We start from the raw sequence: 15159 nt of genomic DNA, 5'->3' as shown, positions 1-15159 counted from the left end.
AGCATCTAGTATGCGAACAAAAGCAAAATCTACAGTATGCCAAAAATACCCGGATGTCGTACTGATTCGGAAAATATCTCCAGTATGCATTTTTGTATTTCATTTTTGTAATGTCAAGTAGGGAATGTTTGCTATTGTCCATGCTGTTTACTTCCGCTTTCCAAAACTGGAAACCCGGCCTAGCGTACTACAAAATAAATCGATTTACGTTCCATACTACATACTACTGACGAACGTTTCGGATACAGCCCTCATGGGAAGTCGTGTACATGATATGTACAAGTGGTTAAGTCGTGAGAACACTGCTGCAAAGCAACAGCAATATTAACGTTACTGTCGGCGTCTAGAAGCCACGGAGCCTAACAGCTTAGCAAGCTGGCAAGTGGGTAACATAATGCAGGAAATGCAAAGGCATAATGACAGAGGAGAAAGATGAGGCCGTTGGCAATATCAATATTTTCCTCAGAGATATTATAAAATTATGAAGAAAAGAAATATACGACTAAAATTACAATATATTAACTTATTATGCACCGCAAACTGTTCTTCCATGGCCTCCGCCATTTCTGACAACATCAACAAACACGTCACAACTCCTAAACTCAAAGCTTTCAGAAACTTTCCACTTACAACGAGGTTGTGAATACCACAAGAGGGGGGCGTTCATATGGACTCTTCTCGTGAACACGGTAAACACGACCCCATTTGAAGGCACCATAAATAAAACGCAGTAGAGAATATCAGCAGCCTTTTCTTTTCACATCTTTTCAGTTATGAATTCAGGACTTTGACTTGCCCGTGCTGTATTTAAGAAGCCCTCTGACACTTTGCGATTCAGGTCTGTGCACATAAATCTTCTTGCAGTTCACCGTGTACTTCTCTGGTTAGAGTGAGAATACGATCCAGCATCAGGCAGAACACACTGAGCATGTTAAATGGCTGAGACAGAAACACGGTGCGGTAGTTAAGGAGCTAAACCAGGTGAGCTAACAGCTGTTCACAGTTCAGTTTTGTTCATTTCAGACAAAAAGGGAGAGGAGTGATTAGACAGTATGTACATAATCTGAGCTGCTGGCTTAAAGTGAAAAGTTTTACATCTTTAAAATAATAAAAAACAAACAAAATAGAAATATATTATCCTTCACAGTACGTTTACTCCCGTATCACTGAGATTAAATCTTGTAGATTTAACATCCTTGGTGATTCTAAACTATAAAGACATCAGTGCTTCCAGTAATTTACCTTTGTGGATCCTCTCTGTTTGAGCGGTCACCTTCCAATGAATGAACATGCATACAAAACAGTTTCCTGATTAAAAAATGTACATTACAGTTCATTACTTTCATAAAAAAATGGCAAAAGTGTATATTTATTATAGTTAATATTCTCTATAAACATCATCCGTCTGATGCATCTTCCCTTGAACGCCTCCTCAGCTAAAATAAAATCCCTCGCAGGTTAACAAGGCCTTTTTTTTTTAACATCACAAGCTTAAATAAAATGATTTTTCACCCCTGAATTTGTGGGATGCAACATTTTCAGGAGCTCCAACATCACAACCTGCGAGTGTTTGTGTGTGAGGCGTCCTGTCCTTTTAATCAAGTGCACGTCATGTATCATCAAGCAGCTACTGATGGCTCAGGAAGCCATTCATCTTGCATATTTCTACAGCTCACCTTCAATCAAAAGTATAAGGATTAAATATAAATGATATCTATAGACTTCTATATACTGTATTACATTTATCTACATACTTTGATGTTTCTGTTGGAAAATATAAATACTATTCGCCTGTCGCTTGTTGGAGGATTTACAGCCTCAGCGTGTCGTTTGATTGGTTGTTCAGGACTCAGGTGGAAGAACTTACTCAAGTCTTGTGTCTTCATTATTAGAATTTCTTTGTTTTTGTCTTGTTTCCTGTGAGATCATCCCTTTCCTTTGTCTTTTGACAGTTCTGCATTTATAAAAAATATGTGGAGATTATAATTCTTATATGTTTTGGTGCTCTGTTGCTTTGTTATTAAAGTGCTGCTTCAGAGCGAGGTAAAAACACGGTATAATTATTATTTTTTATCTGAAATCTTTAATCTATTAAATGATAATGTTTGATTAATGTTATCAATGAAAATAAAATCAAGACCTAACATTTGATAGATGCATGTCTGTGCAATATCAGTACAGAATTTAGAAATCTGGACATTGTCATGATGGATTTAGAGATTAAATAGTATTTCTTGATTTAACCAAACAAATCAAGCTTGATGTGCTCATACAATGAAAAAGATCATTTGGTTAAAGGAAAACATTTTCAGGAGTTGAACGCGGAGCTGCTGAGGATGAGCTGTGAGATTAGTTTGGTTATTTGGAGCACAACGACGGGGGGAATCTGTTTCTCTCATCATCTCTCGGCTTTAGTTTGGCTCTTGCTCTCACTTCTTTCTTTCTCTCTTCGGAAAATAGTTTATATTCTGTTTATTTTAATTCCACAAGTTTCTACAAATCATCGGCCGACGTCTTACTCCTCACTGATGCCGTGCTCCCACGCCACTTTAGCTTGCTCATCCTTGGTTGCTGCGATGATGGGCTGGGAGATCTTGCGAGGCATGGGCCGGGGAGCAGGAGGAGCTGGTGCAGACTGGGTGTTCAGGGGGTCTTCTTCAGGGATGCACCCCTCTCTGAGGTAGGGTTTGGGGGGCAGGGCTGGAGGCTCGTGGAGGTGGTACAGAGGTGGGTGGTGGGGGATGTAGTGCGGGTGGAAGTGGTGGTGGTAGTAGTGGTGGTGTTGGGGGTGCGGCAGCCCATCCTGCTGCTGTGGTTGTTGTGGAGCTCCAGTGGAGGCTGAACCCGGAGCCTGGGGCTGGATTTGGCCCCCTGCCTGGGCCGGGGCGACACCTCCCGGGGCGGAGTGGCTGCGGCAGGGCGGGGGTTTGACTTCGTCCAGGACTTCGGGCTCGGAGACGCTGTACCTGACGGGCTGGTAAGGCGAGTCCAGGTCCTCCTGGTCGGTGGTCCAGGCCTGGCTGCTGGGGACGGACTCCAGGGTGTCTGTGCGGCTGGCCGCGGGGTCGGAGGAGGAGGCGGGGCCACCGAAGTTGCTCTCGCTGAGGGAGGAGACTCCGGAGCTGGCGCTGCCGGACAAGGTGGAGTTACTGCCATCCAGGATGGACTGTGGACTGGTGGGCGAGGCAGGTATAGGGTGCAGGGGAGACTGGAGAGAGAGAGGAGGGGGGCAAAGAGAGGCAGATACAGATGAGAAAGTTTGCCCCAGCTGGTGGGCGGTGCTGGGTATTTCCTCAACAGATCTCAACATGGCTGACGGGTCACAAACTTTCTCATTTTACAGCTAAACAGTACACTACAAGATGTTTAAAAAAACATTTGAGGAGAGAAATAGGCATTACAGTAACAGAATATTGATTCATATTTGATCAGCGCTGCCTAGTTTGACAGTTTGGTCGGAGTTTGCGAGTGATTGACAGCTGCTCAGAGACGGCAGGCTCAAGCTCGGCTCTGATTGGTTGTTTTCCTCCGGTCTGTGAAATCTTGCAGATGCCATTAGGAGCACCGGAGGACACCGGAGGACACAGGGGCACATGATTATTTTTTTTTAGATTACCTGTCTCATGCAACAGCTTGTGGTGCAAACACAGAACATGTAGCCCCATAAACAATCACTAGAGCATCCACAGTGTTTCAAAAATAAAAAGTATACAGAAAAAGTTACAGGATGAACTACATACGTCAAATGTTTTTCTTGTGTTTAGGAATCAAATTGACAACATGGATGTTAGAAAAGCACATGAGGAGCAACAGCTAAATAAAACTAAAAAGGGGATAGAAAACAGGACAACAATCAGAAGCCAAGAGGGAAGGTATCTGCTGTGAAAAGCAGAAACAACAAACAGGAAAGCAGACAGACATGAGAGAAATTTCCTTTGCTGATTTCTTGTTGATTTGTTTATCTGTAATCATTTCATGAAACATGAAATCATGAAACTCAACTGTGGACTGTGTTGAGCATCAGATCATTCAACATAAAGTGAGAGGAACAGTTTGGATTTGGAAAAGCACACACTGCGGGACGCACTGATTTCAAATGAATTTTGCTTCTAAACTTCCATAAAGTCTTTCTCTGGAGGGCTTGTTGTGTCTTCCAGTTTGGCGGATTGATATTATTCTAAATGAAAAAAGCCCCTTCATTGCACAAAAACTAAGTCATCATCTCATGCAGAGGCAGAGATGAACACGATGTGATGACATTTAATCCTAAACAGAGTACAAACAAAAAATGGACACAAAGAAATGCACTCAGACAGTAATGTGCCTTTCTTAGGGAGTGCAGACAGACAGACAGACAATCATCCAGACCAACAGCAGGAGTGAGAGTGAGAAGGAGGAGGAGGAGGAGGAAGAAGAAGAGGAAGAGGAGGAGGGTACCTTTCTTAAGGAGCGCGCAGGGAGAGCTGGAGGGAGGTCGCTGACCTGGTGGTGGAAAGCGTCAAAGTGCATCAACAGGTGTTGCCCTACAGGGGGAGACACAGCAGGACTGACTGAGAGAGATGCACACACACACACACACCTCAGACCAGAGAAGAAGAGGAGGAAGAGGAGGAAGTAGTGAGGGGTGGGAGGTGGAAGCAGAAGGGTGGGGAGGAGGAAGAGTAAGAGGATAGAAAGAAGGGAAGAGAAAGGGAGAGAGAGGAAAGTAGGAGTGGACAGCAGGAGGACTGGCAGGAAAAGTTGAAGCAAAGAGGAGGTGGAGGAGTGTGTGGAGGATGGGAGGTGTTTGAAGGGGTTCTTTCAAATAGCCTGTTAAAGGGATAGTACGGGTGTTTTAAAGTGGGGATGTATGAGGTACTTATCCATAGTCAGTGTATTATCTACAGTAGATGATGGTTGCACGCTCACAGTTTGGAGAAACAGACACGAGTACCAGCACAAGAGCAAAGCAAAGTCCACTGCTGTGGACGGGGGCAGTGTCTGTTTCTCCAAACTGGGGGCGTGCCGACCGTCATCTACTGTAGTTAATACACTGACTCTGGATAAGTACCTCATACAACCCCACTTCAAAACATCCAAACTATCCAAGTTTAAGTCCTTTAAACTTTTTTTAAAATGGAAGCCGGTCAAGTTGATTCTATATTTAATTTTCAACTTTTCAAAAGTCTGTATCGACAAACAGAGGAGTTAAAGGGTCAGTTCAACCAAATCATACACTCAAGAAGTACTTCCTCTCTTACCCATGGTGGTATTGAGCCATGCAGACAGCTTAGATTTCATGTGCAGAGGTTTTAAGATATCCACCTCTCAACATTTTACAGTATATGTGTGAATGCAATATCACTTATGGTGTATCGAAAAAATTACATTCTACATCCTCTGTATAAGAAATAAAACTCACCCAGTGGTGAGTTAAATGAACAAGAATAATTATTAGCAGACGGGGTTTCTTGTCTGTTCAGATATTTTGTTTTTGTGGCTGACCAGAGGTGGTTGTTGTCGGGAAGAGCATACTTCTCATACTGGTAGAGGTGGTGGTGTGGGAGATGTCTGATCTCGTCTGATAACATTTTTAATAATCTATCTGACATCAAATCTACACACAATTTACGCAAAGGAGCGCAAAACAATATCACAAGAAAGCCGCCCACAGTCGTGACAGAGAAAACACCACAACCATGATGTTATATGAATTACTGATAAAAGATTAATTCAGCTAAATATTTTGTAAACTCTTTGCAGCATTAGAAATGCTATGAGATGATAGTTGATTAACAGCTACTCTGAGACTCAACACACCAGGGAGCTCAGGTCTCTTTTAGGGAGCTCAGCCCCGCACGGATAATCTACAGACTTCAGCTTTCACTGGGAACATTTCTTCAGTAAATATTTAGATTGACCAAAGTAACTGGAATTAACTTGGATCTGTTATATTAGTAATATAAAAGAAATAATATAAAATAGTAAGGAAGTAAGCCAATCTTAATATCAACATAGACAACAACAGGAACATTTCTGACTAGAAAATAAACACAACAACAATAACCCACACCTGCAAATAAACACCAATACAAAGCACCACACACACAGCAGCATACAAACACACTTATCTTTGGCCACATAAACACAAACAGAACAGAACAGAACACACAGGTCACTAAACACATACACAAAAATACAGATCAAATAACACACACACACACACACACACACACACACACACACACACACACACACACACACACACACACACACACACACACACATACACACACACACACACACACACAGTTAACAGTGTTGTCATACCATGAGGCAGGTTGCGTGGGGGAACAGGAGGCGCCATGACACTGCCGACATGGGCAGAGAGGAAGGGGAGGGCTTCTCTGGTACCACTGTCCAAACTCCAGCTACTGGGAGTAGTGAGGACTGGAGAGGACAGGAGAGGAGAGGAGAGGAGAGGAGAGGAGAGGAGAGGAGAGGACAGGAGAGGAGAGGAGAGGAGAGGAGAGGAGAGGAGAGGAGAGGAGAGGAGAGGAGAGGAGAGGAGAGGAGAGGAGAGGAGAGGAGAGGAGGAGAGAGGAGAGGAGAGGAGAGGAGAGGAGAGGAGAGGAGAGGACAGGAGAGGAGAGGAGAGGAGAGGAGAGGAGAGGAGAGGAGAGGAGAGGAGAGGAGAGGAGAGGAGGAGAGAGGAGAGGAGAGGAGAGAGGATAGGAGAAGAAAGGAGAAGATGAAAAGAGAAAAGGATGTAAGGAAAGGGAAGGAGGAGACAGGAGAGGAGGGGAAGGGCAGAAGAAAGGAGAGGAAAGGAGAAAAGGAATAAAGGAAAGGGGAGGAGAAGAATTGAGGAGAGGAGAGGAGAGAGGAGAGAGGAGGATAGTAGGGGGAGAGGAGAGAGGATGGGAGAGGAGAGGAGAGGAGAGGAGAGGAGAGGAGAGGAGAGGAGAGGAGAGGAGAGGAGAGGAGAGGAGAGGAGAGGAGAAGAGAAGAGAGGAGAGGAGAGGAGAAGAGAAGAGAGGAGAGGAGAGGAGAGGGAGAGGAGAGAGCATGGGAGAGGAGAGGAGAGGAGAGAGGAGGATAGTAGGGGGGAAAGGAGAGAGGATGGGGAGGAGAGGAGAGGAGAGTAGAGTAGAGGAGAGTAGGGAAGAAGAGAGAGGAGGATAGTAGGGGGTGAGGAGTAGAGAGGAGAGGAGAGGAGGGCAGAAGAAAGAGGATAGTAGGGGAGACAGGAGAGAGGAGGGCAGAAGAGAGAGGAGGATAGTAGGGGGGAGAGGAGAGAGGATGGGAGAGGAGAGGAGAGGAGAGGAGAGGAGAGGAGAGGAGAGGAGAGGAGAGGAGAGGAGAGGAGAGGAGAGGAGAGGAGAGGAGAGGAGGGCAGAAGAGAGAGGAGGATAGTAGGGGGTGAGGAGAGAGGAGAGGAGAAGATAAATGGACTGTATATTTTCCATATCATCATGCTCACTATGTACTGTGAGTGTGAATGAGTGAATGAGTTCTCACCTTTCTCAGCTACAGAGAGGTTGGGGTCACTGCAGGGTTTACACGGACCAATCACCTGATGGAACAGCGCTCGCTGGAAGTTTGTTGGCTGAAGAAAAACAGAAAGAAAAACGTCAAACATGAACGTTTCCCATTTTACTTCATGAACAAAAGTATAATCACCATACACCAAGATATTTCATCTCATACAGTTCATCCTGCCAGCAAAGTATCATGAGGCTTTTATACTTGTGCCTATTTAAACCTGAACAACCTGTGTTCTCACTGGTGTTTTTGAGAAAGCACACTTTAATCAATCTGTCCAGTGCATCGTGGTTGTGTCGACAGGTACTTGGATCATTTCTCTAATAGCTACATTATATTTGACCAGTTTAAATGTTTACACTGCAACGGAAAGTGTCTGTTTCTCTCTCTGAACTGATGGTTTCTAGTCAGAGTGAACCACAAAAAAGCTCAATGGACTCTGGTTTTCATCCAGATGACACTAGTTATAGTACTGACCTTTAGTACATACAATTTCAATCATACAATCATCATTTATCACCAAAGATGACAGACATCACAAAAGCCATACAAACAACTTCAGGTTAAAAACTTGAAAACTTCAAAGCATCATTAAGTCACTTCCGGCCCTCCATACCTGTCCGTTCTCTGTGATGTTGGTGTACATGGCGCTGCTCGGTCTCTCTCTGTGTGGCGGCAGCAGCATCAGCATTTCTCTGTTGTGTCTGTATTTGTCTGGCAGAGAAGGAGAGCCGACTGCAGACGGGAGATACAATTTAAAGTGATATATTAACAAATGCTTATAGTGTGTATGTCTCATGTGACCTCCTGATAGTGAAATGTACTGTATTTGAGCTGCTTACCTCTGATGGTGGAGGGGGCGGAGTTTATCATCTGAGAAGGCGCCGAGTGGGTGGAGCTAAGGCTGGAGGAGGAGGGGCTAGCCTGCAACCAGAAAGTAGTGATGTTCAGTAAATACAAACTATAGTATTTAGGTTATAGAATACTGTAGCAGCATGAGAGTTCAGCTATGTAAAAATAAATAAGAGTTGGATCTAACCATTATCAGATGTACTAATTAGAAAGTAGCACTGCTGTCTTATATTTTAAAGTCATAGCAAATCTTAATGAAGAACTGATCGCTGTCTTTAAGATAGTATTTAGAGATGTGTCACTGATATTTACATAAACATTATACTTTGAAGTAATCTGCTTTTTTCTAACATGGTCTTGTCTTTCAGAACTGCTGTGTTTAGCAGTACTCGGTAGTGTAATGTAACAAAGTAATAACACTTTTTGGGTACTTGAGTTTTTATATTTCTGTCAACTTTCACTTTTACTCCACTACATTTCCTAAATGAAATGTGTACTTTTACTCGGATACATTTCCCCTAAGCATCTTCGTTACTCGTTATATTGCAAGCAAGAAGGTTTGGCGAAGTGGTCCGAGCTTGCAAATTAGACATTTCACGTGATGAGAAATGCAAACAGAGTGCTCTCAAAGCCCTGGTTGAGTTTTGATTTGAGGCTCCAATTAAGATCATGCTACAGGCTACTTGCAACAGCAAGGGAAGGAAAAACTGGATTTTGTTCTTTAAATCCTTTAAGTTGTGAAGACCTCGATTTTATTTTGTAACGTACATTTTTAAGGTGGTGTACATTTTGAGAAGAATAAACTTCATAAATCTCAAAATCCTTGCTTTTTGATTAACATCTTTTACTCTTACTTTTACATTCAATACTTACTTAACTTAATATACTAGACTTAATATAGTCTTACTTATCAGAAAATTACTTTTGATACTTAAGTAAAGTAAATATCAGACATTTTAAGACTTTAACCCAAGTAATAGTCTAATAGGTTAATTTAACCTCTGCTAAAGTAATTTTCTGGTTAGGTACTTTTACTCTTTTTTTTCATTTTATTTTTCATCCACCACTGGTACTACTCCTCCTCCTGTAAATCCAATGCAGCATTTTGCACATTTGAATTCCTACTGTATGTTTTCTATTCATAATATCCAGATGTTGGAAGTGTCAGTTAATTTTTCATACTTTTAAATAAATACAGTATAATAATTAATGCAAATGTGCAGCAATGGTCATCACTAATAAAAAGATTAAAAGAAATCGATGAATCCCTGTCGTCTTTCTGTTGGACTTTCAAGATGCACCTGTACATTTGTACAGCTTAAGCAATGCACAAGTCATGCATATGGTCTAAATATTATAATGTATATAATGTAGATAGCTTTTGAATGTCATTTACTTAATTTCTTATTTTATTGTATTTATCATTTCAAATAAATCGTTTTTAAATTTTCTTTATTAGTTTCCTTCTTCTTGTTTGTTTAGCTGCTGTTACATTTGAATTTCCTCTCTGGGGATAAATAGTCTTACGGTGCCTTCAAATGGGGTTTTGTTTACCGTGTTCACGAGAAGAGTCCATATGAACGCCCCCCTCTTGTGGTATTCACAACCTCGTAAGTGGAAAGTTTCTGAAATCTGAGTTTAGGAGTTGTGACATGTTTGTTGATATTGTCAGAAATGGCGGAGGCCATGGAAGTTAATTTTTCGGTGCATAATAAGTTAATATATTGTAATTTTAGTTATAGATTGTTTTTCTTCATAATTTTATAATATGTCTGAGGAAAATGTTGATTTCCAATGGCCTCATCTTTTCCTCTGTCATTATGCCTTTGCATTTCCTGCATTATGTTACCCACTTGCTAGAGTGTTAAATTGTTAGCCTCTGTGGCTTCTTGACACCGACACTAACGTTAATATTGCTGTTGCTTAGCAGCGGTGTTCTCACGACTTAATCACTTGAACGCCAAGCTCAAGAGTTTCATTTAAAGGCACCATTATTTCATCTCTCACATTGACCCTGACAGCGCTGAGCACCACTGACCTGCATGCGGTAGAAGTCCTCGGGGTGCTCCACCACCATGCCATCAGCCAGGATCAGCAGGCTGCCAACGTTCCCTGTCTCACTGGAGTTGTGAGAGGAGAGAGAGGAGGAGGAATTGCGCACTGGAGTCAAAACAGCTATGGGACTGGGAGGAGGTTACCAAGGAGGGATTGTAGGACAAAGAGGAGAGGGATGGAAGTAGAGGAATGGAGGGAGAGGAGAAGGAGGGTAGGAGGGCAAAGAGGAGAGAGAGGGGGGTAGAAGGAAGGAGAGAGGAGAGGAAAAGAAGATAGGAAGGGAGGGAAGGAAGGGGCCGAGCGAGGAGCCATGCAGAGTACAACAGAAAATAGGAAGAAGGCAAACAGCAGCCAAAACATGCATGAAGTGATTTGGTGGGAATGAGAACGATGCAGGAGTTTGCAGCATGCATAAAGCAAGATGTGGGGTGGTGTGATGGGGAAAGGAAGACAGAGAAAGACAGAGAGAGAAAGAGAGAGAAGAAAAATGGTAGACTTTCAGAAAATGTAATGATTGCAGTGGACCGTGGAAGAAACACAGATGCTGTGAGGAAATTAGCAAAGATCATCAATGAGAGACACAGCAGATGGAATCAGGAATCAGCATTGTGAAGAGAGATGGAGAGGTTGATGAGAAGAAGAAGATGTGTGTGTTGGCTATAAAGTGTGATGAGGATGTGACGAAGTCAAAGTCTCACTCGAGGATAAAGTGAACGTGAAAAACGTGTGTGTGTGTTGCTGACCTGTGCCGGTGCATGAGCTTGAAGCTCTCGGGGCTCATGGGGCTGTGAGAAGCCAGGATCCCTCTGGGGGTGTTGGCTCCTGAACCAGCCTTTTCTAAACCAGGAAGACCCTGCAACGTCACATAGAAACCCTGCTCTGAATATTCACACCGCCCGCACATATCTGCACGTATCGTGTGTCACAATTCAAGACAACAGTGCCATGCAGACACATTCACATGTAGGATTGTTGGATTAATTAGGACCTAAAAAAGGTGAAATGTTCGAAGTTGAAAAAGTTCAGATTCTTAGCAGCGACACACTTCTCTTAGCTGGAAGCATCATAACATCCTCTTTGAAGAAGCTGCTAATTAGCCTCCTTCACTGTGATGATGCAGCCTTCCAGCATGTTTACAATAGAAGGAATCCTCCTCTAGACTCAACATTGGTTTAATTTTGGTTAATAATCATATTTCGGCTCATAAAGAGCGTACAAAATTATTTCTGAACAACAGTTGTGCATGTGTTTTTCTCATTATTCATCTCCCCTGAGCTCTGCAGTTTAAAAAGCTGAGAATATAATAACGTGAAATGCTGTTGAGTGTTTTCCTGCGCTCACATGGCAGAGGCTGCTCCTCATCATCTGGAACTGATCTATCAGCTTCTTGTGCAGGGGACGCATTTCTGGGTGCACCAGCTTCTCGTGCACGGCCAGGCCGACTCCTAGGACGTGGACCTGTGGGAAAATAAAAAAAAAAAATTGGAAAATACTTTTATTGTGCAGAGAGAGTCTATGTTAATCCTTTTACAAATCAGAGCTTTCTGAAAAATCTCTCCAGTACTGATATTTGTTCTTTTTTGTGTCTGTAGACGAACTTCACAGTAGATATTCCTCACAGCATTAGTCCTATATTTTTGGTGACTGCACTGACTTTTCCTGTAGTATCACAATCAGGCAAATTTTTGTACATCAGAAATATCTAAATTGTTTGAGTAGATTCATGCTGCTATGGGGATAAAACATTGTAATTAGGTCAATTGATGAAAATAGTTAATCACGATTAATAGCAAATTAATCAATTTTTTTTTAATCGGTCCAAAATGTACCTTAAAGGGAGATTTGTCAAGTATTTAATACTCTTATCAACATGGGAGTGGGCAAATATGCTTGTTTGGTGCAAATGTATGTATATATTTATTATTGGAAATCAATTAACAAAACAAAACAATGACAAATATTGTCACGAAACTATTGTCCGCATACTATATAGGTGAGGCCACACCAGTTTAGTCTGTTTGTTAAATGCCCTGACGAAGACCTACAGTGGTTGAACGTGTTGGCATTTTTAATGCTTTAGCCTCTAAAATATCCTTCCTCGTTGTCACTTGTTCCAAGATTTTGGAGTACCTGGATTTCCTTCCTGTTTATCCTGTTTTTTCCCCGTTTTCCGAGAGCACCGACTTTGTGCCACAAACCCCATGGAGTCCCCGGACCCCACTTTGAGAAACACTGGGTTACATAATGTCTCACCTGCTCCTGCATCAGGTCTTTGAGCTGTGTGATCTTCTCTGTGTCTTCGGGGTGGCTGGTGATGTACTCCTTATCAAAGAAAGCCTGGTGACAAAGAAAAACACACAAACCATACAACTTTGTAAAAAACAGTAAAATTACCAAATTGTGTTTCTAAAGGTCATGCACCTTTAATATTGGCTTGACACCGCTATTGTCTCTAATAAATGTAATTTATGTGGGTATATTGAACCCTGTTGGAGCATGAAACACAAACATCTTCCTAACTTCTATCAAAACAGATATTCACTCTCAAAGTAAAGGCATAAATAACCAAAGTAAACGTGACTATTTTCCTTCTGTATGTTTAATTATCTATATGAGATATTAAAAACAACTAAATGATACTCAACAGAAGTTCTGTTAGTATTTACCATCATGTTTTACACCAGCTTCAAATGACCTGAACTAAACATTTAACATGTTGTGTCACACTTTTTGTCAGACCTCTTGGTATCTGGCGATGCCTCCGTTAACGGCAGCGTCGATGACTCCGTTCAGCGTCATGCTGAGCAGGTTGATGTTGCCGTGCAGCTGCTTGTGTTGGTACTGACTGATCAGAGTCCGCAGCTCCTGGTTCTTATTCTCCACCACAGAGATGGCGTTCTCTAAAGGACTCACCTCCACCTGAGTGACAGACACAGATAAGGAGATGAAACCGTGACCATACAGAGTACAGTGAACATGCCACGTGGGTATCATTACAGTTTATCTATCTTTGAATCTAAAGCTATTTTTCATTCACTCACCAGCTCTCTCTTATCCACTTCAAACCAGCGTGAAATACCAGGCAGAGGGTGAGTGAGGATCAGTGTCGTCCTCTCGATCCAAAGACTCTGAAACACAAAACACAACAAGCAGTGAGACGTCTGATCTCAACATCAGCAGTACTGAGGTCAGTGTCTGTAAAAGAAGACTCATTTAAAATGTGTTTAAAGTGGTACATGAAGCATTTTAACATGCTTAATCATGTTCCATCCATCTGCATCTGCAACCGCTTATCCCGTTAGGGGTCGCGGGGGGGCTTAATCATGTTGTTTCTGATATTATAGATGCATTTAACCATTACACGTTACACTGTGATTTACTGTACAAGTCAGATTTGGTGGGAATTGTGCAATAATTTATGGTAGTCATTCATTTTGGTCTTTTGAACTTTTTCGTTAAACCTTTTAAAGAGGTACATTCACTCACATCTCACATAATGTAATTCAATTCAATTCAATTCATCACAACTTTATTAATCCACAAAGGCAATTTGATTTTGGACAAGTAAAAACAGACAGGAAACAGACAAATATACAGACATTTACAAGCAAAAGGGTTGTATAAGACTATGTTGGGCTGATGGTGCGCTTGTAAAAAAAAGAATATATTATAAAATAATAATTAATAATAATAATTGCTTATAAGTATATTGTGTTGCACTGATTAATTTGCTTAATTGGTTCTATTTCTATGCCGTATATCCATTTTCTATTTTATGAATAGAATAAGTAACTTGTTTTGCATTTGCACATTTTCTTCTATTTTTATTTTCTATACTGGCAATAAGTCAGTTAGTATTGTCATTTTGTAAACCTACATTTTTACCAACTGTGCATTCATTTTTGTGAAGGTTTACATTATAAGAGTCGATCTTTGAGCAGTTGATAGAAATCCAAACGTGGAACAAAATTCTAAGAATTTTTCTTGGCAAACAGAGAGAGCGGAGCAAAGTGCAGCAAACATAATGCCTTTAGCACCGAGGCATAGAAAACCTTCTACAAGTAGAAACTGGTACCAACTGGAAATTTTCCCCACTCACCTTGAACTCATTATCTCTGTCTTTGGTTCCTTTGTGGAAGGGTCGGTCATATCGAAAACGGCGAACGTTGTTGACCCTGTAGAAGCTCTTGATGCGATCGGGAACTCGGTCCATCTGGAGGACGCTGATGCTGTCCGGCACAGGAGTCACTGCGTAGATCTGGAGGTCTGAGTCGAGGGGGAGGGAGGTCAAGGAAATAACTGGAGAAATTAAGTATGGTGGTCACCGTGCACTGGCGCCCCTTTATGACCCTAAAAATCACTCACTTAGTAAAAAGTGTTTACACATGCAGACAACAGTATGGTCGTGCATTTTATAGAATTATTTTCATAATAATCAATAATTCTCTGTAGCTGAAGGATACACTGTGCGTCACACTGCAGGATGGCCTCATCGGGCTGATTGGGGTGCTGCATTGCAATGGCCTGTGGGAATTCTCCCAGCATCCTTTGCTGGAAGGCCTCTAGCCTTTCGTAGTCATGGCCGCGACAGACAAACTCTTTGTTCTGGTGTGGATGGATTAAAACAAAACAGAGTAAAAATGTTTTCAGAATCATCTGGTAGTGCACGGTTTAGCTGTAAAATTAGAAAGTTTGTGACGCCGCCCCATTGTAAAATCTGTTGAAGGA

General features: G+C 42.0%; 1 protein-coding gene across 15 annotated transcripts in view; it reads right to left on the bottom strand.

Moving 5' to 3' along the window:
- Window positions 1-639: 639 nt before the first annotated feature.
- LOC141768708 (dedicator of cytokinesis protein 3-like) overlaps window positions 640-15159 on the bottom strand; it is a 239196-nt gene continuing 224676 nt past the window's right edge. For 6 of the 15 annotated variants that reach the window (XM_074637029.1, XM_074637035.1, XM_074637042.1 and 3 more), the window contains 14 exons: window positions 14895-15036; window positions 14531-14697; window positions 13473-13559; window positions 13171-13350; window positions 12685-12768; window positions 11773-11889; window positions 11175-11305; window positions 10415-10559; window positions 8367-8448; window positions 8141-8259; window positions 7501-7588; window positions 6310-6429; window positions 4438-4523; window positions 640-3208 (listed from right to left, as the gene is read on the bottom strand). In XM_074637029.1, the coding sequence (XP_074493130.1) occupies window positions 2516-3208; window positions 4438-4523; window positions 6310-6429; window positions 7501-7588; window positions 8141-8259; window positions 8367-8448; window positions 10415-10559; window positions 11175-11305; window positions 11773-11889; window positions 12685-12768; window positions 13171-13350; window positions 13473-13559; window positions 14531-14697; window positions 14895-15036 (2241 nt within the window). In that variant the 3' untranslated portion in view covers window positions 640-2515. The remainder of the gene's footprint in view (window positions 3209-4437; window positions 4524-6309; window positions 6430-7500; window positions 7589-8140; window positions 8260-8366; window positions 8449-10414; window positions 10560-11174; window positions 11306-11772; window positions 11890-12684; window positions 12769-13170; window positions 13351-13472; window positions 13560-14530; window positions 14698-14894; window positions 15037-15159) is intronic. The other 9 variants (XM_074637051.1, XM_074637104.1, XM_074637030.1 and 6 more) reach the window with 7 other exon arrangements.

This window comes from Sebastes fasciatus, chromosome 1 (assembly GCF_043250625.1).
Source record: "Sebastes fasciatus isolate fSebFas1 chromosome 1, fSebFas1.pri, whole genome shotgun sequence".
NCBI classification, from domain to species: Eukaryota; Metazoa; Chordata; class Actinopteri; order Perciformes; family Sebastidae; genus Sebastes; species Sebastes fasciatus.
Note: the sequence above shows the minus strand (reverse complement) of the source record. Positions and strands in the feature narration are given on the sequence as shown.